General features: G+C 37.4%; 1 protein-coding gene and 1 long non-coding RNA gene across 3 annotated transcripts in view; one reads left to right on the forward strand and one right to left on the reverse strand.

Moving 5' to 3' along the window:
• Positions 1 to 10,464, reverse strand: part of LOC107566281 (uncharacterized) — a 12,862-nt gene extending 2,398 nt beyond the window's left edge. The window contains exons 1-2 of the long non-coding RNA XR_001606496.1: positions 10,454 to 10,464; positions 3,840 to 3,844 (exon numbers count right to left, since the gene is read on the reverse strand). This is a non-coding gene — a long non-coding RNA (uncharacterized lncRNA). The remainder of the gene's footprint in view (positions 1 to 3,839; positions 3,845 to 10,453) is intronic.
• The window catches only part of taf2 (TAF2 RNA polymerase II, TATA box binding protein (TBP)-associated factor), a 93,221-nt gene that overhangs the window by 28,669 nt on the left and 38,929 nt on the right, over positions 1 to 25,623 (forward strand). For both annotated transcript variants that reach the window (XM_016251673.1, XM_016251674.1), the window contains exons 13-19: positions 1,199 to 1,313; positions 1,484 to 1,593; positions 14,153 to 14,218; positions 21,094 to 21,346; positions 22,211 to 22,351; positions 22,948 to 23,058; positions 23,266 to 23,459. In XM_016251673.1, the coding sequence (XP_016107159.1) occupies positions 1,199 to 1,313; positions 1,484 to 1,593; positions 14,153 to 14,218; positions 21,094 to 21,346; positions 22,211 to 22,351; positions 22,948 to 23,058; positions 23,266 to 23,459 (990 nt within the window). The remainder of the gene's footprint in view (positions 1 to 1,198; positions 1,314 to 1,483; positions 1,594 to 14,152; positions 14,219 to 21,093; positions 21,347 to 22,210; positions 22,352 to 22,947; positions 23,059 to 23,265; positions 23,460 to 25,623) is intronic.

Genomic DNA, 25,623 nt, shown 5'->3' on the forward strand with positions numbered 1-25,623 from the left:
TTACATGGCCACTCAATCTAATGTTAACCTAGAGAAATGTGTGCTGTTCAAGTGTCTGCAGAGCGTGGAAGCTGAACAGCTGCGCGCTCGCTCAGAGCATGACAGATGGAGGCGCCAGTCACTTTTGGTTATACAGATAAGAGTAATACATCTTTCAAAGGACTCTACATTTATTTGTGTGCACTCACAATAACAGCAGAACGTGCTTTTGTAAAATAATGAAAGCAAACAGGATGCGCTTTCTGTAGTCTGTCTCTGTGAACTTGAGTGTGAAACTCCGTGTATAGGCTATCTTTGCCTTACAGACATTAAAAATATATCTCTAGAGAGTGAAATGGCTACTCTCACATGAACCAATTGAACTGGAAAACAAATATTCTCAGATTATGTAATCCGTATGAAACGTCACATACACTGTGTTCCAAATTATTTTGCAAGTGATCTTAATATTTACAAATACTAGTGGGAGTGTGCTCACTTGTGTGCGTGCATCGGGGCGGAACTCCGCTGTGCGCGATGCAGAGTGCGACCAATTAACGTAGAGACAGAAATGACATGCCGTCGTGTAAATAAGATAAATAACACAAGGCTATTTAGTTTGTTTAATAAAAGAACAAGGTATAGACCTGTTTTATAGGAAAGGTAACTTCAAATAACTTCTGTTGTGATCTGGCGCTATAGAGAGAATAAAATTAAGTAGCCTAAAATTTACTTGACCTTCAAGGGGGGTGCTGTTTGGGGCCGGGCTGCCCCCCTAATATAATGGCAGGGGAAACACTGATGTGCCACGGGTATTAATTTTGTGTTCTTTGTTACGCTGCTTTTCTTGTTTTATTCTTCAAGATGGGCAGCCACTGACTTGTTTTATGAATGAAAAGACCACGGTTTCAGCTCATGGTTTCAAATCTTCTTTACGTTTCTACTCAAGAAAAAAAACAACTACATTTTGGATGGCCTGAGGGTGAGAAAATGAACAGCAAATTTTTTGTTTTTCAGTGAACTACCCCTTTAATATATGCTTTATAGTTACTAATAAACAGCCAATATTCTAGTAATATGGATGCTATTAAGCAACTAGTTAATAATGAGAATTAGTCCCTGAACTAAAGTGTTACCAAAATTTGTTACGCTTAATTTAGGAAGTTTGAGCTCAAGCATATTGTAGTTTAATATATTATTACCTTTGACTCAACCTCAGAGACCAGAGTGGGGTGGTAAAATTTTTTGGAAGTTTTGCCTTCAACAGGAAAAGAAATGTTTTGGAACTCGAGATCCGTCAGGACTACACATCATCTGGCACACAGAAATATGTGGTGAGTGACCGCAGTGCGAAAATCAGATGGAAAATTGTGTGAGAGAATGTATGGATGGATAAAAGAAAAAGTTTCATAGAGGTAGTGAAAGTGCTAAACTAGTCTTCTAAGTGGTCCGACTATGATTATGTGCATATTGAAAACTTACACATGCTTTTGTTTTTTGTTAGGGCCCTATTAAAGTGACAGTGCAGGAACTGGATGGGTCATTTAACCACACATTACAGATAGAGGAGAACAGTCTCAAACATGACATTCCCTGCCACTCCAAAAGCAGAAGGTAGGACACCTGCTTTCAGAACAAAATTCATGCCTGAATCCAATCAGTAGTTCCTGTTAATAGTATAGCATTTAAAATTCTCTTCCAGCACTTGGCATGATTCAGGTTTTTAATAATTTTATTTATTTTTTGTATCCTTATTTATTCTCTCTCTGCTAACTCTTTTGAAGAGATTTTTAACAGAGTTAAACAAGATACAGTTTTAGAATTTTTAGCAAAAATACAATTTAAAAACCAAATTCGATCTGCAACTAACGATTATTTTGATAATTGATTAGTTGGCTGTTTATTTTGTTTTTTTGATTAATCAGCAGGGCTTAAAGTTCTCCGACATGTGGCGTTTAGCTGCGGGAAAATAAGATAGTCCTCCATCAAAAAACTTGTTGATATCAAGTTCGAGTTAATGAGTTCGCCTACTAATGTATGTGAGGTTTCACTCTCAACCAAACTAACATTACTAGCCAATCAGACATTTTTGGTCCTATAAACATGAGAGGCGCATAATAGTATCCAACTGCAGAGTCGCAGCTGATGAGTGCGACACATTCTGAAAAAGCTGCAAGGCGCAATGGTCAAAGATTTCCATCTAGAGCCATATTTATATAGAAAAGCAATTTTCTATATAATTAACAGAGCTTTGTAAACCGCTCAGAGTAATTACGTCATCTCCATAAGAACGATATGATTGGCAGAACAAATTTACCTGTAGTTTTGAAAAGGTCCTATTCACACATGATCTCTTAACGGCAATTTACCAGTGAAGATTGTATTATGTGAAAGGGGCTAAACCAGCGCTCCAGATTGCGACCAAATAGTCTCATTTTGCGACCATTTTTTCTGCCGGTGCGACTAATTTTTGTGAGTTGTCCAACTCATAAGCGCTGCCATTTCTGTTGCATTTGAGAAACATCAAACGGCAAACGAAAGCGAAACTAAACGGCGCAACGTTTCAGCTGCGCAACGCGGACCGTTTATCAGCTCGGACCGCGACGCAAACAAACTTTTGTCTTCCAGCTTCCAAAAGGCAAACAAACTCAGAACAGCTTTACTCGGGAGCCAAAGTTGATTTCGCGATACTGTTACTGCTCAGATGTAACAGTGCTGCGAGATCCCGTGAGAAGCGTTTGAATTCTGCACAGAATTCTCTGTTATAAACAGCGCTGACATGCGTCAGGAAACCAGAAGCGCTACTGCTAACTGTAACCATGGTGTTGTGGTAGAAATAGTCGAATGCATTACATCATTCATTTCAGGGTTTGTAATACCTTTTGAGAGAGAAATTCAAACACTTTTCAATGACTTTCAAGCATTTCACACAACTATTTCCAGCTCTTTAAAGCTCTAAAATGATCCGGTTTGAATGTTATTTTTAATGGGATGACCAAAATATACTTTGTGGTAAACAAACACTTATGTAAAAATAAAAAAAAATGCATCAGCTCACAATTATAACCAGTAGACAGCAGCAGAGGAGCACTTGGTAGCTTATTAGTCATTCATTTCTACTTTTTGCTCTATATTTTGAAATTATAAAATCACTATTATAAAATATCAAATCATCAAGAAATCAGATTTTGTCAACAGCTTCAGTGATTTTAATGGGAGTTTTTGTGAGTGCCTGAACTTTGGCTAGACTGAATGAAAATGTTCTTTGCTCTCTGTAAAATAAGTGTTATAATTAGTAACTTTTATAATATTGTTAAGTTCACATTAAATACAAAGTCAGCCATATTAAAAATATTTTATGGCATGAAAAATATACCCAAGCGACTTAAGACTGGTTTTGCGGTCCAGGGTCACATATCAGTTATACAGTGCTATCGTGGCTGCTGTGTGTCACATGACAAGCATGAGAGTAACTGGGTTACATCATTATAAAAGTAACAATTATCAGGGAAAGTATCTATTGTTAATTTTTTTTTTTTAATGTTCAAATATGTCAAAAAACTTAGATGCCTCCAATATTAAATGTTGAATGAAATGGACACTACATGGAATAAAAGTGTTATTTTTAAACATTGTACACTAATACAAAACAACGATTTAAAAAAATGTATTTAACACTGAACATTTTTTAACATTCTAGCAGACATTATACCAACAAAGCACAATTTAACTTAAAGGGGTCCTATTATGCTCTTTTACAATGTCTTGAATTTGTTTTGGGGGTGTTACTAGAACATGCTCTCATTCTTGATGGTTCGAAAAACGCATTATTTTTTACATAATTTACATTATTGCAATACCTTGGCTCGATTAGTTCTGGGTTTGATGAACGCTGCCTTCCGAAAAACAAACTGTGATGTGGTTGGTTAGCTATCCCAGTGCGTTGTGATTGGCGAACAGCTTAGACGGTGTTTCAGTACTGCCCTGCCCCTTGCCAAAGCAGCAAGTTTAGTTAAGGATGGCGTCAATATTGCCATATCAATTTGAGCCGGATTCAGACCCAGAGAATATTGAACAAGAGGATCGCGCAGAACCTTTGCACGCACGGATATTGCAAGACATATTAGAGTGGTAACGTTATTGTTGTTGTTTTTTGGCTAAATCACGTTTTTAGATAGGTTTTAGATAAGATTTAGATAGGATGTCAACAACCGCTTAAAAATAACTGCGTTTACTATGTACAGATAAGTGCATATGTATTATTTGTACTATGTAATTCTAACATTATAACATGAATTGCAGTGAAACTGTTATATGGTTGAATTTATTTATACCATAGTCCAGTGTTTCCCAGGCGGCATATATATGCAAACTCATTCTCTGCCAGCAGGAGGTGCTGTTGGAATGGTAGAGATCAAGGTTTCCCCAGTAACGGCTGTACACAAAGCAGCGCTCCGCTCAAAAAAAACTCTGCTTTATCAGACATTACATGCAAGATTAAATTAAAATGACATCCAATTTTTTGAAAACAGTCGGTTTCCTTCAGAAATACAGTGATATAAATACACCCACACTCAATGTATGAGAAACACTGTAGTCTCATAATTGAAGTGTAAATTCTGCAGATTACATCATTGTCCAGTATTGTACTGTCTGCAATTTATTATAAAAATGTTTTCATAATTGTAACATACATATTTACATAATTATTCAGGTGCATGTGTAATAACTTGTGAAAACTTGAGGCTACAGCAGCACTTCTTCATCGTCTCGTCTGATGCACTCACTCAACCAAGCGTTCTAACCACAACCTCGCCCCTCACCACCCCCCAACCATTCGAATTTCCGTAGGCGGGAATTATTTTAATGATATTCTAATGGGCCACTTTGTGATATCACACAAACAAACGCTGTAGTCCAAACAAAGCCGTTCGTTGTAGTTCTTGAAAAGGGATTTTTTTTAAAACCGAAATATCTCCCTTTGGAGTGGACTTTGAGATTTGTAAGTTTGAAGATCTTTTTTATGCCCAAACATACACACTACACACTGACTAAAATTCAAAAAGTGAACAAGCATAATAGGACCCCTTTAAAATTAATAAGTAAAATAATATTTTGTGGCCATTTTTGAGACCCCCTTCTTGAGTCAGGCATGCAAATAAATGCAGCCTTGCTGAGCAGAAGATCATTATTTTAAAACATTAGAAAATATTACAGATCCCAATTTGAACACTGTGTGAATGCTATAATAAATGTATTAATATGCATTTTGATAAAATATTTGTTGTTGGACATTAAATGTGCCTTTTGTTGAATTATAAACCTACATATACGTTTATTTTTATGATAGCAGTAACTGTAAAGGGATTATTGTAATGGGTAAATAAAATGTAAGCTAATACAGTCCTAATTACTAAGCTCAGATGAGTTATTGCGTGTTTCTTATAGCAGTTAAAATGTAGTTTTAATTTAGTGATTTTAATGCTTTAAAGGTCAATATTAGATTGTGATGTTCTAATGTTCTGCTATCTGTTCTGCTAACTATAAAAGGTACAGCTGTCATAAAACCAGAGAGAAAGGCTGCATGGCTATAATTGTATGCTGAGAGATGCTCCTATTGTTCAGTGTTAGAGGAGAGCAGCTTAGCCTGACAGTTAGCCTGCCCCGGACCAAGTTAGTTTCCCAGCATAAGTTGCAACAGTGACTGAGGTTGATCTACAGTGGTGTGAAAAAGTGTTGGCCCCCTTCCCGTGATGATCTGAAACATTAAAGTGTGACAAACATGCAAAAAAAGTAAGAAATTAGGAGGGGGGCCAACACTTTTTCACACCACTGTATGTTAAATTTGCATTATGGAACCACATCATTTAATGAGTCAGACTAACTGAAATAAGCCTGGCCTGTTTGGTAAACTTGTTTTATGAAACAGGCCTCGAGGCATTCGATGTCAGAAGATACACAAGTTAATTTATGATTTGCTGTCTGTCTGAACCAAAGAAATAAAAGCGATCATATTTTTTCCATTGCTTCATATTGCATTGAATCGAATTGTGTTGAATTGAATCGAAATTGAATCAAAATTGAATCGCACTGCGTAATAGGGGTGAATAGCATAGCATCGGTAGCTGCTTCATATGCATCTTCAGTGTATCGTATCGTTGGTTATGCATCGAGATGCGTATTGCATCGGCCTCAGTTATGGATATGCACATCCCTAGTATACACAGAATTACAGTATGTAAGTAGTCTATTTATGCAAACATGATTTGTTGTTTTGGGAACTGTTAGGGAAAACATCTGGGGTCGTATTCACAAAACAAAATAAGATTATAAGTAGCTCTTAACTCGCTGATTTAGGAGAAACTCTTAAAAATAAAAGCGTTTTAGCGCTAAAACTAGCTCCTAAATCTGTGAAAGGTTAGGAGTAGTAAAGAGGACTCCTAAATCATTAAGACCAAACCACAAATTATCCTAAAAAAAATTTTTTTTTTTTTTTTTTTACATTTGCACTTATTACTAACAGTCATGATTATTCTACTGTTACAACCCCAATTCCAGAGAAATTGGGACATTTTGTAAAATGCAATAAAATCAAGAATCTGTGATTTTGTTAATCCTCTTTAACTTTTATTTAATTGACCAAATTACAAAGAAAAGATTTCCAGTTTTCACTGACCAACATAAATGTATTTTGTAAATATGAACACATTTTCTTTTTGACGGCTGCAACACATTCCAAAAAAGTTGGGACAGAGGCAAAATAAAAGTGAAAAGGTTTTAGAATATCCACGTTAAACTGTTTTGAATCCGTTCACAGTAAGCAGGTGAATTGGTAATGGGTCAAGGTATGTTTGGGTATAAAAGGAGCATCTGAGTCTTTGCAAGCAAAGCTGGATCATGGCTCATCACTTTGTGCCAAATTTGACGAGAGAAGTGTCATACAAATCAATAATCACATTTCGCACTGCAAAATTGCAAAGAATTTAGGTCTTTCACCAAGTACCATACATAATATTGTGAAAAGATTCAGGGAATCCAGAAAAATCACAGTACATCTAGGACAAGGCAGGAAAACTCAGGTGAATGTAGGGGTGCTCCGATCAGGATTTTTGAGGCTGATCACTGAAAGCAGTATCTGCCGATACCGATCACCGATACTGATCTTTTTAAAGCCTTCTTTTTATCATTTATAACTATTTATAGTGATACTTCAATCAGGATTTTTAGACATTTATTCAGGGCCTGAATTACATTTTTGAAAATGGGGGGAATTCAGGATTTATATCTTAAGTTGCTCAAGCAAGTGGCAAAACAAGTGGTCGTTATCACAAACTTTCCATTGACAGAAACAGTCGGCTCTACTGCCTTTCCTTTTGCATTTAAAATTTTATTACAAGCAATCCTGCGGTTCATAAAGAACTTTGTTTTCCTACCTCCACGAGTGCCTTATCTAAAAGTGCTCTATCCCTTTAAACCTAGCCAAAAAGCCATATGTGTTGACTGTGAAACACCGTAGACTTTATAATATGCATTTATGGTGTAATTACTAAATTTGTGTGTCAATCCATGTTCATAGTTACTGCAAACAATGCTCTGTTACTTAAATTCAGCGCTTGCAGCGCAGCAATAGACTCGGTGTGGAAACGATCGCTGCACTGCTGCAAACGCACCGCTCCTGAACGCACTGCCGGACTGCAACCGTGTGCAGGTTGAACGCTTTAATCTGTTAACATGAGCGCACACGCACTGCACATGGAGTAATGTGAACCTGACATTATGTGTGTGCGCTGCGAGTGGGCATGAGCGCACGGTCTCCAGGAGAGCGCTCGAGCGCTGAATGGTTAAACACTGGCAAGAATTTAAAAAGTAATGCAATTTATAAACTTTATTGACGATGTGACACTGCCTCGATTGTGCAAGTGACAATTCCTGTCAACTGTGCAGCGTGTAGCTCACTTATAGACAGACGCGATGTGTGGTGATTTGAAGCCGTATTTTGAGAGAGAAAGAGTGCGCGTGTGATTCACTCACGCTGTTTGTGAAATTACGTGTCACACAAGGTTTTCAAATTACTTTATAAGTTATTTAATGAAGAAATATGAAGTACCTCACCTTCAGCATTATAATTATTTCACCCGCGTCGGACAGAGCCTGAGACTGCATGTTGTGCCAAACCTCTCACAGCAGCGTCATCATCAGCAAGATCGTTTTTTTGAGATCTGCCTTTTTAGAGACCGCTGATCAATCATCCCAACGTAATTATCGGCCGATCAATCGGAGCACCCCTAGTTGAATGTGGTTGACCTTTGAGCCCTCAGATGGCATTGCATAAGAAACCGTCATGCTGTTAAATATAGCCACATGGGTTTAGGAGTACTTCAGAAAACCACTGTCATTTACCACAAGTCTGCTGCTGCATGAAGAAATGCAACTTGAATATCTGTTACTCTAGGAGAACCCTATACATCAATTCTATGCAGCGAATCTGCCGGGTTCTCTGGGCCAGAACTCATCTTAGATAGTCAAAAAGACAGTGAAAATGTGTGCTGTACTCAGATGAGTGCACATTTCAACTTGTTTCCAGGAAAAATGGATTTCGAGTTCTCGGTCCCAAAGGTTAAAGTGACAATCCAGACTTTCATTAGCGACAGAAGCAAAAGCAAACATGTGAGTGCAGCTGAGCAAACAGCATATGTGCAAAGATATTATTGACATGGAGGCATATATTGGGATTGTACAGAGACATATACTGCCATCAAGATGATGTCTTTCATTTTTATTAACCAGTTTGGGAAAAAATAGCAGCTTTTTTTTCATCCCTTTTTTTTTTTTTTTTTTTACATTTGCACTTATTACTAACAGTCATGATTATTCTACTGTTACAACCCCAATTCCAGAGAAATTGGGACATTTTGTAAAATGCAATAAAATCAAGAATCTGTGATTTTGTTAATCCTCTTTAACTTTTATTTAATTGACCAAATTACAAAGAAAAGATTTCCAGTTTTCACTGACCAACATAAATGTATTTTGTAAATATGAACACATTTTCTTTTTGACGGCTGCAACACATTCCAAAAAAGTTGGGACAGAGGCAAAATAAAAGTGAAAAGGTTTTAGAATATCCACGTTAAACTGTTTTGAATCCGTTCACAGTAAGCAGGTGAATTGGTAATGGGTCAAGGTATGTTTGGGTATAAAAGGAGCATCTGAGTCTTTGCAAGCAAAGCTGGATCATGGCTCATCACTTTGTGCCAAATTTGACGAGAGAAGTGTCATACAAATCAATAATCACATTTCGCACTGCAAAATTGCAAAGAATTTAGGTCTTTCACCAAGTACCATACATAATATTGTGAAAAGATTCAGGGAATCCAGAAAAATCACAGTACATCTAGGACAAGGCAGGAAAACTCAGGTGAATGTAGGGGTGCTCCGATCAGGATTTTTGAGGCTGATCACTGAAAGCAGTATCTGCCGATACCGATCACCGATACTGATCTTTTTAAAGCCTTCTTTTTATCATTTATAACTATTTATAGTGATACTTCAATCAGGATTTTTAGACATTTATTCAGGGCCTGAATTACATTTTTGAAAATGGGGGGAATTCAGGATTTATATCTTAAGTTGCTCAAGCAAGTGGCAAAACAAGTGGTCGTTATCACAAACTTTCCATTGACAGAAACAGTCGGCTCTACTGCCTTTCCTTTTGCATTTAAAATTTTATTACAAGCAATCCTGCGGTTCATAAAGAACTTTGTTTTCCTACCTCCACGAGTGCCTTATCTAAAAGTGCTCTATCCCTTTAAACCTAGCCAAAAAGCCATATGTGTTGACTGTGAAACACCGTAGACTTTATAATATGCATTTATGGTGTAATTACTAAATTTGTGTGTCAATCCATGTTCATAGTTACTGCAAACAATGCTCTGTTACTTAAATTCAGCGCTTGCAGCGCAGCAATAGACTCGGTGTGGAAACGATCGCTGCACTGCTGCAAACGCACCGCTCCTGAACGCACTGCCGGACTGCAACCGTGTGCAGGTTGAACGCTTTAATCTGTTAACATGAGCGCACACGCACTGCACATGGAGTAATGTGAACCTGACATTATGTGTGTGCGCTGCGAGTGGGCATGAGCGCACGGTCTCCAGGAGAGCGCTCGAGCGCTGAATGGTTAAACACTGGCAAGAATTTAAAAAGTAATGCAATTTATAAACTTTATTGACGATGTGACACTGCCTCGATTGTGCAAGTGACAATTCCTGTCAACTGTGCAGCGTGTAGCTCACTTATAGACAGACGCGATGTGTGGTGATTTGAAGCCGTATTTTGAGAGAGAAAGAGTGCGCGTGTGATTCACTCACGCTGTTTGTGAAATTACGTGTCACACAAGGTTTTCAAATTACTTTATAAGTTATTTAATGAAGAAATATGAAGTACCTCACCTTCAGCATTATAATTATTTCACCCGCGTCGGACAGAGCCTGAGACTGCATGTTGTGCCAAACCTCTCACAGCAGCGTCATCATCAGCAAGATCGTTTTTTTGAGATCTGCCTTTTTAGAGACCGCTGATCAATCATCCCAACGTAATTATCGGCCGATCAATCGGAGCACCCCTAGTTGAATGTGGTTGACCTTTGAGCCCTCAGATGGCATTGCATAAGAAACCGTCATGCTGTTAAATATAGCCACATGGGTTTAGGAGTACTTCAGAAAACCACTGTCATTTACCACAAGTCTGCTGCTGCATGAAGAAATGCAACTTGAATATCTGTTACTCTAGGAGAACCCTATACATCAATTCTATGCAGCGAATCTGCCGGGTTCTCTGGGCCAGAACTCATCTTAGATAGTCAAAAAGACAGTGAAAATGTGTGCTGTACTCAGATGAGTGCACATTTCAACTTGTTTCCAGGAAAAGTGGATTTCGAGTTCTCGGTCCCAAAGGTTAAAGTGACAATCCAGACTTTCATTAGCGACAGAAGCAAAAGCAAACATGTGAGTGCAGCTGAGCAAACAGCATATGTGCAAAGATATTATTGACATGGAGGCATATATTGGGATTGTACAGAGACATATACTGCCATCAAGATGATGTCTTTCATGGGAAGTCCATGGTTATTAGATCAAGACAATCCCAGCTCTCATTCTGCATGTGCTACAACAGCATGGTTTCGTAGACCGAGTGAATGTGCTAGACTGGCCAGCAGATCTGTCTCCTATTGAAAATGTATGGCTCATCATGAAAAGGAGAATCAAACAACAACAATTGACAGTCTTGTATCAAGCGAGATTGGACAAAAATGTTGCTTGCAGAACTTTAACAATTAGTATCCTCAATTCCTAAACAATGAAACATTGTAATTAAAAGGACCGTTGATGTGACACTGTGTTCAACATGCCTCTGTCCCAACTTTTTTGGAGTGTGTTGCAGCCATCAAAATCAAAATTCGTTCATATTTACAAAATACCTTTACGTTGGTCAGCGAAAACTTAGAAAATCTTTTCTTGTACTTTTGTCAAGTAAATAAAAGTTAAAGAGTTAACAAATCACAGATTCCTGATTTTATTGCATTTTACAGAATGTCCCAACTTCTCTGGAATTGGGGTTGTAATTAAAAGGCTGTTTATATGCATATCCGCTAATTGTTTTTGAGAAGCATACATGTAAGAGGCTGACAATAAGCTGAACATATACTTGTTTAATTAGTGACTCTTATCCTGCATTTTAAAAATTTTATTTGAATGTGGCAATTAACTTTTTTTATTTTTAAACCTTTATTTGAATACGGCAACACAATATTGTGCTCTACAATATTTCCATGAATAAATCTCTGACAGAGACTATCAGCCAATCACTGTGTGCATAATTATTAAGCATGCTGACATCATCCATAGCAACGAGGTCAACCCCGCCCTTACTCTTAGCTTAAGACTTCTCTCTATTCCTTAGTAAAAGTTTTTCTCAGCAGCTTTGTGAGTAGGTTTTAAGAAAAACTGTTAGCTAAAAACTTTTACTGCTATTTAGGAGAACTCTTAGTGGTAAGATAAAATGTTTTGTGAATACGGGACCTGATGTGTAACATTATATTAGATCCGTGCAGTACAGTAGGACTTACTATATAGGCCGTCTGTCTTATGTTAATCAAACAATAAAGGAAATGATCGCTGCTCTTGATTGAACTGCTTTTGTAGTTTTAATAATTTATTTGTAATGAACACGCTGAAGTGATATTTACATTTGATTAATTGTTTTTCAGTTAATTGATTAATTGTTTTCCATTGTTTTACTTGAATGCTTTTGTTTAGATATAAAATGAAAAAAGTAATGCGCTAGGCCGGTTTCTTTCATTTGTTCTACTGTTTGTTTTTGTGTTTGCATCTGTTCTTATTTGTAATGGCAAAGTAATTAATTAATTAATTAAAATCCTGTAATTAATATTAAGAAAGGAAGTGAAGGAAACTAGGTGATTTTGCTTTGGAACCTTCAGTAAACTTCCACTTGAGTTTTCTCAGAACTGACTTTGCTGATTCCAACAAATCATATATCATTTTAAATGTCTTTTATTGTAGAATTTGGAAATAAAAATAACTCATTTTTGAAAATTTGCTCATTGTGACTCATTTTGCCAGCACAGGTCACAAATGGAGAGTATAAATAGATGGGCAAAGGTCAGTTTAAATCCCTACACTAAGGCCCTGTTTACACTTGATATTAAGATGCGTTTTGGTCAATCGGATCACAAGTGGACAACGCTAAATAACGTTTTGAGCTTGTCCACTTTCGACCACTTCCAGAGGTAGTCGAAAACGCATTCGACCGGATTGCTTTCGTGGTGTAGGCGCTGATGTGGTCGAATGCATTCGAGCAGCCACAAAAGACCGCCTACTCTCTGCCTACTGACCTAATACACGTGTAATCATTGCGAGACATACAAGGACGCACACTTATCAGACAGGATTTAAACTTTGATGGGCCGAATCAGAAGTATTATTTTCTGATAACACGAAAAAGAAACAACAGCAGGCAAGTACAAGTAGACATAATATTAGTGCATGATAACTTTAGCCCTTCCGCTCGTGTTTTGACGCCGACAGAGGGATTCGACCATTTACCCTTCTCTTGACATAATCAGCACCACAGGAGTGTAATCTGGCCAGAAATGGTCAAAAGTGGACAGTAGAGACGGATTAAAATGCCAGGTGTAAACGGATGTGTGTCTCCGTGGTCCACTTGTGATCCGATCGACCAAAACGCATCTTAATACCAAGTGTAAACGGGGCCTAAAAATGGAGGTTATAATGAAGATCATAAAGAAAAACACAAACTTAGTGTTAACAGATGAGAGGAATGTTTTGCATGGACACACACATTCACTCTGAATGTGTTAACCTGTTACTGTCATTTCTTTATTCTGTAAATGTAAGGAACGACTTTATATTCAGTTACATGCTGTTATCTCTTTACAGTTACTATTATAAAATGCTTGAATTACATGTTGACTTTTAAACCTAAATTTAATATCCAATAACAGATATTTCAGCTAAATTAATATTTTTGTGCTGCATATAAATTTTTTCCCTCTCTACTGCCTTCAGTTTGTTTGAAGCGCTGCCGCTCGTTCAGTAAATTCTGAAGTTTAACGCAGACTGTCAGGACGAGCCTTCATGCAAAATAGAAACACTTTTACAGATTACACAACCTAAAATGAAAGTTTTGCGCTGAGGAATCATATCACACATTAAACACACACATCTGTCAAAACGCTTGACGGGACGAGCCATGTTAAACATTATGCTTGTGCATTAGCTTGAAGTTTAAAGCATTCGCATGTTTTGGGCAGCTTGGATCATGCACCTTTCCCGAAGCAACTCACTCTTTCTCTTCCACTATTAGATTCATTTATATTCATTTGGACTATAGAAATGCGTTATTCAGTGGTAAAATTTGGCATGACAGGAGGATGTTTTGCGTGCATGGTGGGCAGATGCGATTAATCAATAATGACATTTGTTGTCGATGATTTTCATTATCGATTTTATTGTTTATTTGTTGCAGCCCTAAACCTAATATAATTTTTAATAAATTTTTCTTGCTATGAAAATAGCCACAGAAGCTGGCATGGCGTTAAACCCAAACAAACAAACTATTCTTTCTCTGCCAGGAACAAGAAGAAGAAAATCCCTCTGATGAATGGAGAGGAAGTTGACATGGACTTGTCAGCCATGGAGTAAGCTGTTTTTATATTTTATGAATTTATCACATACAAATCAGTGAATGTTCCCATTTTTAAGTGTGTAATACTTAGGAATTCAGGTACATTTGAGTAACATTTAAGATTAATGCCTTTTGAGCATATTTTGTCCAATAGCTGTAATTGTTTCAGCAGTATATCTCCCTGTTAAACATGCACACTATATTAATATTTTGAACAAACAAGAGACCGAGGTTATTTCTCACTGGTCCTCTTATGTTATCTGCCCCTTTCTTCTTTGATATTAATTTGTTTCATCTGACCATCTTTAGACTATTTCCTGTTTATTCAGTGGTACAGCACTCTGACTTCTTGCTGCATGTACACATGCACTTAGTTTTTGGACATTCTATTTTGTTCTTGATGCCCATTTCAGACTGGATGCTTAAACAGTTAAAGCAGCACAGAAGCTACATAGAGGGTAAACAGTATGCGCTCTTTGTGTTTTCACACTCACATTTGTAGTGTGCAGCTGAACTGCACGTATATGTATATCAATATCAAGAGTGGGTAAGACGAGTATCTTCTGTTGTATTTCTTTATTCAGGTGTGTTCCTCTAATCACTAGCTGTTTATAAAACAAACCACCATGGCTGATTCCCTTTGACCCTTTCTCATAATACACTATGACTGTCCTCTTTATGTGTTATTTTGTGTGTGTTTTTTAAAATGACAACATGACTGGGAATTCTATTGTAGTGAACAAATGTGTAAAACCCCGTAAAAAAATTTTTGTGATTTAATTTATATACCTTAGACTTAGGTAGTAGGGTTGGCCCGATAAACGATGCCGTTGGCTGACAGACATCACGATGTTGAGCTGGCATCGTGATTCCTTCCCCCTACCCCCTCTCCCACAATCCGCCTGCATTCCAATAGGTGTGTTCAACTTGAAGCGGTGCTGCGCAGAACAATCAGTGTATGACATCAAAGTACCATAAGAGTGATTCGAAAGCATAAGGAGCTGTCTGCTCTCTTATGGCTCTCGCGGTACTTTGATGTCATACAATGACTGGTCTGCGCAGCGCCGCTTCAAGTCGAGCACACCTAATACCAGGCTTATTCGAGATGAACTTATACTAGCCTGCCACCGGCTGGCGAGAGTAACCACTTGCAGTTGGGGCGGAATTAAAAGCGGAGGCGTCAAGTCGGACACTTTCTGTTCCTGTTAGTGAGGATCTCGTGGTGTTTGCATACTCTATCACAGATTAAGTGAATTAAATGCAATATTTGTCAAATACACAGACTTTTCAGAAACGTTTTCATGAGCAACAGAAACACTATTTATATACTGGTTAATACAGCGCCTTCTGTTCATAAATAAAGTTCAACATAAACATATAATATTTAAATACCAATAAAGTGGGGGTATATATGCTTTTATCCGTTTTTTTTTTTTTTTTTTTGATAAACCTTAACTACCATGTACCATATAATAATCCAGATTTTACGCTTCTTAAGCACCAACAATGACTTCAACAAAATATTGGGTTTTAAAAATGTGAATTTAATTTTTCCAGACATTAAAAATGAATAACATTTATTTGACTAACTCTTTCCCCGCCAGCATTTTTGAAAAAAGTTGCCAGCCACCGCCAGTGATTTTGATGATTTGCCACTAAAATTGGATGGACTCCAGTATATTTTGCTGTATGAATATTTGAATTTGCAATACTCCAAAATAAAGATCAGAGGCTCTACTTTTAAACAAAAAAAATCAGTTTTATTCTAGCTTAAAGCATTCTTTTTTTTTTATCAACACTTGAATATAGGTTTTGTAAAAAATGCATAATTTTGAGCAAAAAGGTGAGAAAATCAAATTTTTATCAAAGACTACATCTGGATAATATTCAGTACGATTATCAAAGCATAAATCCAGTAAATGGCTTCCATCAATACCTCCAAAGCTTGCACAGACATATTCCACTTCCTGGATCAACATCTTGTTCTGTAGACTATTTCCTGTTTATTCAGTGGTACAGCACTCTGACTTCTTGCTGCATGTACACATGCACTTAGTTTTTGGACATTCTATTTTGTTCTTGATGCCCATTTCAGACTGGATGCTTAAACAGTTAAAGCAGCACAGAAGCTACATAGAGGGTAAACAGTATGCGCTCTTTGTGTTTTCACACTCACATTTGTAGTGTGCAGCTGAACTGCACGTATATGTATATCAATATCAAGAGTGGGTAAGACGAGTATCTTCTGTTGTATTTCTTTATTCAGGTGTGTTCCTCTAATCACTAGCTGTTTATAAAACAAACCACCATGGCTGATTCCCTTTGACCCTTTCTCATAATACACTATGACTGTCCTCTTTATGTGTTATTTTGTGTGTGTTTTTTAAAATGACAACATGACTGGGAATTCTATTGTAGTGAACAAATGTGTAAAACCCCGTAAAAAAATTTTTGTGATTTAATTTATATACCTTAGACTTAGGTAGTAGGGTTGGCCCGATAAACGATGCCGTTGGCTGACAGACATCACGATGTTGAGCTGGCATCGTGATTCCTTCCCCCTACCCCCTCTCCCACAATCCGCCTGCATTCCAATAGGTGTGTTCAACTTGAAGCGGTGCTGCGCAGAACAATCAGTGTATGACATCAAAGTACCATAAGAGTGATATAAGGAGCTAAGGAGCTGTCTGCTCTCTTATGGCTCTCGCGGTACTTTGATGTCATACAATGACTGGTCTGCGCAGCGAGTCGAGCACTCGAGCACACCTAATACCAGGCTTATTCGAGATGAACTTATACTAGCCTGCCACCGGCTGGCGAGAGTAACCACTTGCAGTTGGGGCGGAATTAAAAGCGGAGGCGTCAAGTCGGACACTTTCTGTTCCTGTTAGTGAGGATCTCGTGGTGTTTGCATACTCTATCACAGATTAAGTGAATTAAATGCAATATTTGTCAAATACACAGACTTTTCAGAAACGTTTTCATGAGCAACAGAAACACTATTTATATACTGGTTAATACAGCGCCTTCTGTTCATAAATAAAGTTCAACATAAACATATAATATTTAAATACCAATAAAGTGGGGGTATATATTCTTTTTTCCGTTTTTTTTTTTTTTTTTTTGATAAACCTTAACTACCATGTACCATATAATAATCCAGATTTTACGCTTCTTAAGCACCAACAATGACTTCAACAAAATATTGGTTTTTAAAAATGTGAATTTAATTTTTCCAGACATTAAAAATGAATAACATTTATTTGACTAACTCTTTCCCCGCCAGCATTTTTGAAAAAAGTTGCCAGCCACCGCCAGTGATTTTGATGATTTGCCACTAAAATTGGATGGACTCCAGTATATTTTGCTGTATGAATATTTGAATTTGCAATACTCCAAAATAAAGATCAGAGGCTCTACTTTTAAACAAAAAAAATCAGTTTTATTCTAGCTTAAAGCATTCTTTTTTTTTTATCAACACTTGAATATAGGTTTTGTAAAAAATGCATAATTTTGAGCAAAAAGGTGAGAAAATCAAATTTTTATCAAAGACTACATCTGGATAATATTCAGTACGATTATCAAAGCATAAATCCAGTAAATGGCTTCCATCAATACCTCCAAAGCTTGCACAGACATATACCACTTCCTGGATCAACATCTTGTTCTGTAACATTATGCAGTTTTCATTTATATGCTGTCTATTGCTGATGATCGCATTATTTTCATATGCATCTATTTACATAAGAGATTGCTAGTTTCTCCATCCTGTTCACGTGTGTTTTTGTTCGAGAGGTTTTGTATTCGTTTAGAAGATGCGTAATAGCGCCCCCGAGTGTATAACAGTGAAAACACGAAATGCTGTAAAAACTCGTCTTTGGCGGGGAAGCGTTTTCTTGTAAAAGACGAGATAACTCGTCAATGGCGGGGAAAGAGTTAAGTAGGATAACATTACATTCATTTCTTACTACTGTATTAACGATGATGTGCTTCTCTCTTTTGGTCAGTAAAAAAAAAAAGAAAAACCTCTCGGTTAACATGTTCTCTTCAAGTAGACGTGTCAAATCTCTCTGAAATCACAATATATACTCTCAATAGGTACAGCGCGTTAGCTTGTCATTCACGTTTCCATTCGCGTTTCTATTCGCATCTATTACCGTTTTCTTTTCTCTCGCGCGCCGTTTTTCACACGTTCATCATACCACAGTGGTAAGTCAGAATCATTCATCAATCACGGTGAGTAATGGCTTCTTCTCCTGCTATTGTTGTTTGCACCGCTTGCCACATGTATAGTTTATCTCTCTCTGTCAGCAGCGAGGGATTCACGTCATAAATGCAGGGAAATAGTCAAGTCACCTTTATTTATATAGCACTTTTTTAACAATACAGATTGTGTCAAAGCAACTTTACAGCATTAAATAGGAAAATAGTGTGTCAATAATGCAATGATGCAAAATGACAATAGTAAACACTAAATTTTTAGTTAAAAAAATGTTTTAGTTAAAAAACATTCCGCTGTAGGTTATAAAATTAAACCTAAAAATAACTTGCAGGGAACGTTCCCTTTAATTCTGTTACACCAAATACACAAAATAATGATCTTTAAAAAAGCATCATATGACCCCTTTAAAAGAGAACCTACAGGGAACGTTCCTAGAACGTTCTTATTTGGTTCACAAAAAAATAACCAAATGGGAACCTTATAGTAACGTTAGCGGAACGTTCTGTTTGTGTTGGGGCCATTGTCCTCGGTCATCTCTTCTTACTCTCTTTATGTAGTAAAGTAGAAAATTTACAAACAAAATTTTATGTACTGTCATGTAACGGAATACCGCTAGCAAGCAGCTTACCATGTCCCTTTAGTGGCTCCATAGAATGCGTTGTTTGTTTTCCGTGCTTTTCTGAATACGGATTCACGCTTCGGGCACACCCCCAACCCTGCCCTTCTATCCCCCAACCACGCCCCCATCGTCCATCGCAATGTTACATGGTAGAAATCGTTGTTGCCAATTTCCAATTTACCAATGGTTAAGCAGGTTAAAGGGGGTCATATGATGTTGCAAAAAAGAACATTATTTTGTGTATTTGGTGTAATGAAATGTTTATGCGGTTTAAGGTTCAAAAAGCGCATTATTTTCCACATACTGTACATTGTTTCTCTATGCCATGCCTTTCTGAAATGCATAGATTTTTATAACGCTCATCTGTCTGAAAAGCGAGGTGTGCTCTGATTGCCAGCTATCCAGGGCGTTGTGATTGGCCGAATACCTCAAGCGTGTGACGGAAATGTTACGCCCCTTACCATATTGTGATGCCCTGTCCGGCCGGAGCGACGAGACAAAAACATTAAAACCCATTATAAACGAGGCATTTGTTGCATCCAGTGGGGACATAATTACGGATTATAATGACTTGTACTGTCTTTTTACGCGTTGCATCGCGCCGCGTAAACATAAAACCATGTCTGCATTTGTGACTGGAGAAATGACAAACAACAAGTGCTACTCTACACTGCTCAAAACTCGCGTTTGAGTTGTCAGTGGCAAATTCTTTAAATATAAAAAAAACGTACTTGCAGTCTGTGAGTCAGAACAGCCGGCGTTGTAGTCAAGTCAAGTCAAGTCACCTTTATTTATATAGCGCTTTTAACAATACAGATTGTGACAAAGCAACTGAACAGCATTAATTAGGAAAATAGTGTCAATAATGCAAAATGACAATAGTAAACACTCATTTTTCAGTTAAAGACAGTTCATCATTGAATTCAGTGATGTCAACATCCAGCTCAGTTCAGTTTAAATAATATCTTTGCAATCATGTCAACGATATCGCTGGAAATGAAGTGTCCCCAACTAAGCAAGCCAGAGGCGACAGCGGCAAGGAACCAAAACTCCATCGGTGACAGAATGGAGAAAAAACCTTGGGAGAGGTGCATATGTAGTCTACTCTCCCAGGATCAGGAAACAGTCCTCCATAAAATGCGCTGGACCCATCTGAATATTTGGGTTGAACTGTTCTGGAACAATGTTGTAAATACAACTTAACCACAGATTTCTAGTCGTGTCCTCTTTTGGAAGGCCAAACAAAGTATTTTCTCTTTCAACACACGGCGGGCTAGAGTGAGTGGAGGCCGGCTTGAGTGAGCGGCGGTGGGCGGGCTTGAGAACGGCGCGGATTCGACGGAGCGTCCGCAGGGCTTGCGGCAACCACATGTGACGACCCCAGGCTGGACTCCACTTCGTCCATGGTGAAAGCCGATCCGGCGATCCACAGCGCGAAGTTGATGTATTTCCTCAGCGACCAGCACGGATCAGCTCCAGGCATGACGAAGCGGATGATATCCTCTTTTGGAAGGCCAAACAAAGTAGTTTCGCTTTACACAGCGCCTTCACGACATGGCGACAACAACAATACTACAGCGAGAATATAAGTTATGCCTTTCTTTGCGTGAACATTTGGGCGGAGTTATGCAAATCTTCCCACATCGTGACGTAGACATGTGGGGGCGTGTTAGAACGAGCCATTTTAGGTAGGCGTGGTTGACTCTTAATTTTATAAAGAATATCTCTTTGGATTTGAGACTTTAGTCTTTGCAACTTTACAGATCTTCTTTATGCACCAACAAGAGCTTGTAACACTCCAAAGAGAAAGGAAAAATTTAAATCGCATCATATGACCCCTTTAATGTGGAATCTACCTTTTATGCTTTCAGACCAGTCTCCATTTTATTTTAAATTTTTTATAATATCCAGTCAGAATTTAAAATCCATGGTCTTTCTAGGCTTTAGGAAGGTCCTTCCGAGTTTCTTTAGTCAAAATCATGGCGAGCTTGATTAATTTTAACATTGCACCTACAATGAACCCTTTTCTTCTGTTGTAATGTCACAGTGCTGACTCTCCTCTGTTGTGGATTCGAATTGATCCGGACATGTCCATACTACGAAAGGTGGAGTTTGAACAGGCCGATTTCATGTGGCAGTACCAGTTGCGGTTTGAGAGGGATGTGGTGGCCCAGGAGGAGGCTATCTCAGCGCTGGAAATATTTCCCACACCGGCCTCGCGACTTGCTCTCACTGATATTTTAGAACAAGACCAGTGCTTTTATAAAGTCCGCATGCAGGCCTGCTTTTGTCTGGCAAAGGTAAAACATGCTACCTTATATACTAAATATGTAGCATAATTAGTTAAATTAGCAGTAAGATGGTAATGTATCTCATACACATGCTTCTTCAGCACCTCATCAGCATATTATAATGATTTCTAAAGAATCGTATGACGCTATGACGTAATTGCTGCTATATTTCAGCTTTGCCATTACAGACAGGAATATATTATATTTTAAAATATTTGTTTAAACAGGGAATTTTGAATTCTAATATTATTTCACAATTTTACTGTTTTACTTTAGTTTTGGATTTGGAAACCTTTTGGATTGTTGTGTATTTTCCTCAACTCTGATAAATGATAAACAACACCTCTTTCTTCAGAGTTGTGCTTTGCCAGTTGACCATGTTTTCAATTTTTTTTTAAATGTTTGTTAATCTCAATATGTTGTCCCAAATACAGGTTATCGTATTGCAAAAACACAGACTGTAGTTATCAAGTGATGTAGGCCTAAATTACCACAGAAAAACAAGTGACAAGAAGTGTAAAAAAAGTGTAGTACATCATGTTTTGTATTGAGATTTTCTTCAAGTGAAACAAAACTTCATCCTCTCTATTTTTTTAAACGTTGTATTTTTTATTATTTTACCATGACAGTAATTGAAGTAGCTTTTTTTTTTTTTTTAAACTAAAGCAAAACAAAAATGGCAATGTGGTAATTTGACATTATTAAGGTCACTTATGACTAATGACATTATTGTGAATGTCAGTTAATCATCTACATCACCTATAACACTATATTGTTTATTCATGCATTTGAATTAGCAGTTGAGTTTCCATACTGTTTGAAATTATATTGCTTGCTTTTTTGGGAGGCATTAACTGTGTTGACCTGTGTTAGATTGCCAATTCCATGATGAGCACCTGGACTGGCCCCCCAGCCATGAAGTCTCTTTTTACACGCATGTTCTGCTGCAAAAGCTGCCCGAATATTGTCAAGACCAACAACTTCATCAATTTTCAGAGCTACTTCCTGCAAAAGGTAATACCTTTTTTATATTTGGATAATTTAAGATTTTAATTATAGCCTAGTTAGATTAGAAGTTCATTTTTATCTTCAACAAAAAGTATTATGGACAACCGTTGGACCGTAAGACAGGACCCAGTGATTCATGTCAGAAATGAAATATGTAAGACAAGCAAGCTCCTCCACATTAGAGATGCTAGATATCGGCCCGGCATGTAAAGGTGCCGTAGAGGTCCCACAATGAGCACTACTCTGGTGCCTGAATGTTAAATAACAATTGTTGTTAGTCATTAGGTCACATTAAGTAATTAAGAATAAGAACTGTTCTTATACTTCTTTGAATTCTTATCATTCTTATTGTGTGCTAGAGAATTATTGGAAACTTATTCCCTGCCATATCAGGCATTTGGCATTAACACTGTTTGAACAAAGCCCACAGCATCACCACCAAAGATCCAACTCGCATCTTCCGCAAACTTTTTACTCTATTGCTATCTCTGACACCTACTTCCATTTCAAGGAAGAGGGCTGAACACTATTGTCAATCTTTTGCACCACAACTTTGTTGCTAGAATGACACTAACGAAGACTTGACTATTCTTTTTATGTAGACTATGCCTGTGGCCATGGCTCTACTCAGAGATGTTCAGAACCTTTGTCCCAAAGAGGTCCTCAACTTTATGCTGGACCTCATCAAATACAATGACAACCGGAAGAACAAGGTAATAGAGCAAAGAAAATTGGTTTGTAATAAAGAAATGAGCATTTTGATGAAAGGTAGAAGGCTACATGCTACAAGTGTCCCAATTGATCTAAACCTGAAAGCTCTTTTTTTTTTTTTTTTTTTTTAATTGCTGTCTTTATTTACATAAATTACTTGTCAGAGGTTACATCACAGAACTGTTGTAATTTTGTTTTTTCTACTGCAGTTTTCTGATAATTACTATCGTGCTGAGCTGATTGATGCCCTGACAAATTCACTGACTCCTGCCATCAGCATTAATAACGAGGTGCGCACAGTGGACAACTTAAACACAGATGTTCGCCTGATCTTGGAGGAAATCACACGCTTTCTTAACATGGAAAAACTGCTGCCGAGCTACCGTAACACCATAACTGTCAGGTGTGTGATCTCTTTAAAATGCATGTGATTTGTGGAAATTTAGATGGGTCTCATGAAAAGACTGCCAAGAACACCTACAACGGATGTCTGTACCAACAAACTTTTGAAAAATTATTTGCCAAGTTTATGTAACTTCCTCCTATTAAACAATATAGGCTAATACTTTCTAAATAAAAATGGTACAGATAAATTAAGGTTCACCTTTTATTTGTATTTAGACTTCATACAAAAAAGAAATGTGAAATTCCCATCAAATAAACAAAAGTCTCTCAGACCCAACTTTTTAAAGGCAGTGTAGTTGATTTGGTTCAAAAACATTTTTTGTTATGCTGTTTGAAAGTCTCTTCTAAAATCTCGCTATTATTGTACTACTACACATTTTGTACTGTAATGTTTTCTCACCGGTGATGAGACATGGGGTAATCTGACAGCGTTGCATTCAATCCTCCACCAGCGCCATCTCTCATCGCGTTTAATTACTCACCCTCATGTTGTTCCAAACCTGTAAGACCTTCATTCGTCTTCAGAACACAAATTAAGATATTTTTGATGAAATGTGAGAGCTCTCAGATCCTGCATAGACAGCAACGCAACTGCAATATTCCCAGTCCCAGAAACATAGCAATGACATCGGTAAAATGGTCCATGTGACATCAGTGGCTCAACTTCAATTATGCAAAGCTACGAGAACACTTTTTGTGTGCAAAGAAAACAAAAATAACAATTTATTTAACAATTCTTCTCCCCGAGTTACCATCTTCAGCCATTTTGGAGAGGACCACAACGCATGTCCGCGTTTTCACCAGAACATAACGTAGAATAACGAGAAATTGCACGCATGCTGAACGCAAACAATGCTGATTACGTTGATTACATTCTGGGGAAAGCACGTACATGCGTCGTGGTACTCTCCAAAATGGCGGAAGATGGTAACTCGGGGAGACAAGTTAGTGATGTCTTTGGCTAAAATAATTTACTAACGTACAAATTACGCTTCTAATGTGATCCAAACTTTAAAAGTACATTAAAATAGAAACAACACGAAGGTAATTTGTATTTAAATGTAGTAACTTAGTAACTTAATTATAATTTCCCCAGATAATTGTTTCATATCAGGTTCTGCACTTTGACAGGGCTGCGGACATGAGCAGGACAGATTTATACATACAATTAATTCCTACAGCTTATGGATGGCAACAATTAATCGACAATCGATTAATTGTCAATAAGAGATGCAACCGATTAAAGCCATCGATGGTCGATTAAGCAATTTAATTTTGGGCTGCGTGCGGCTTATGCATAAAAGACATACAAGCGGCTGTGAGTGACGGTGACGAGACTGGATCTTTGGTGAAAATTATTTACTAACGTACAAATTACACTGCTAATGTGATCTAAACTTTAAAAATACATTAAAACAGAAACCGTACAAAGTTATTTTGTATTGAAATGTAGTAACTAAGTCATGTTTAATTATAATTTTCCCAGATAATTGTTTCATATCAGTTGACAGGGCTGCGGACATGAGCAGGACAGATATATATATTCCGTCCATATAAGCTGCGAATGCGCCGCATACCCAGGCTGTCTGAGAGAATGAGTTCACGGGCTAATTAATATAAACATGATTATACTGTAAGTTGATCCCTTGTCATTTGAGATGTGACTTAAAGGGGTCATATGATGCTTTTTTTTTAAAGATCATTATTTTGTGTATTTGGTGTAACAGAATATGTTGACATGCTTTAATGTTCAAAAAACACATTATTTTTCAAATACTGTACATTATTGTAGTTCCTCTATGCCCCGCCTCTCTCAAACACTTCTTTTCTACAAAGTCCCTCCTTCCGACAAGCACAGTCTGCTCTGATTGGCCAGCTGATTTTGGATTTGAGACTTTAGTCTTTGCAACTTCAGGGATCTTATATATGCACAATCAGCTTGTAACACTCCAAAGAGAAAGGAAAACTTGAAATCGCATCATATGACCCCTTTAAAGCTTAATAAAGTTTTGGGAATAAATACAGGTGCATCTCAAAAAATTAGAATGACTGAAGTAGTTTAAGTCTTTGGTTCTTTTAATTGTGATGATTTTGGCGCCAATTTAACAAAAACCAACCAATGTACTATCTCAACCAATTAGAATACTTCATAAGACCAATAA

Source organism: Sinocyclocheilus grahami, unplaced genomic scaffold, assembly GCF_001515645.1.
Source record: "Sinocyclocheilus grahami isolate Dianchi unplaced genomic scaffold, SAMN03320097.WGS_v1.1 scaffold1066.1, whole genome shotgun sequence".
In the NCBI taxonomy this organism is placed as follows: Eukaryota; Metazoa; Chordata; class Actinopteri; order Cypriniformes; family Cyprinidae; genus Sinocyclocheilus; species Sinocyclocheilus grahami.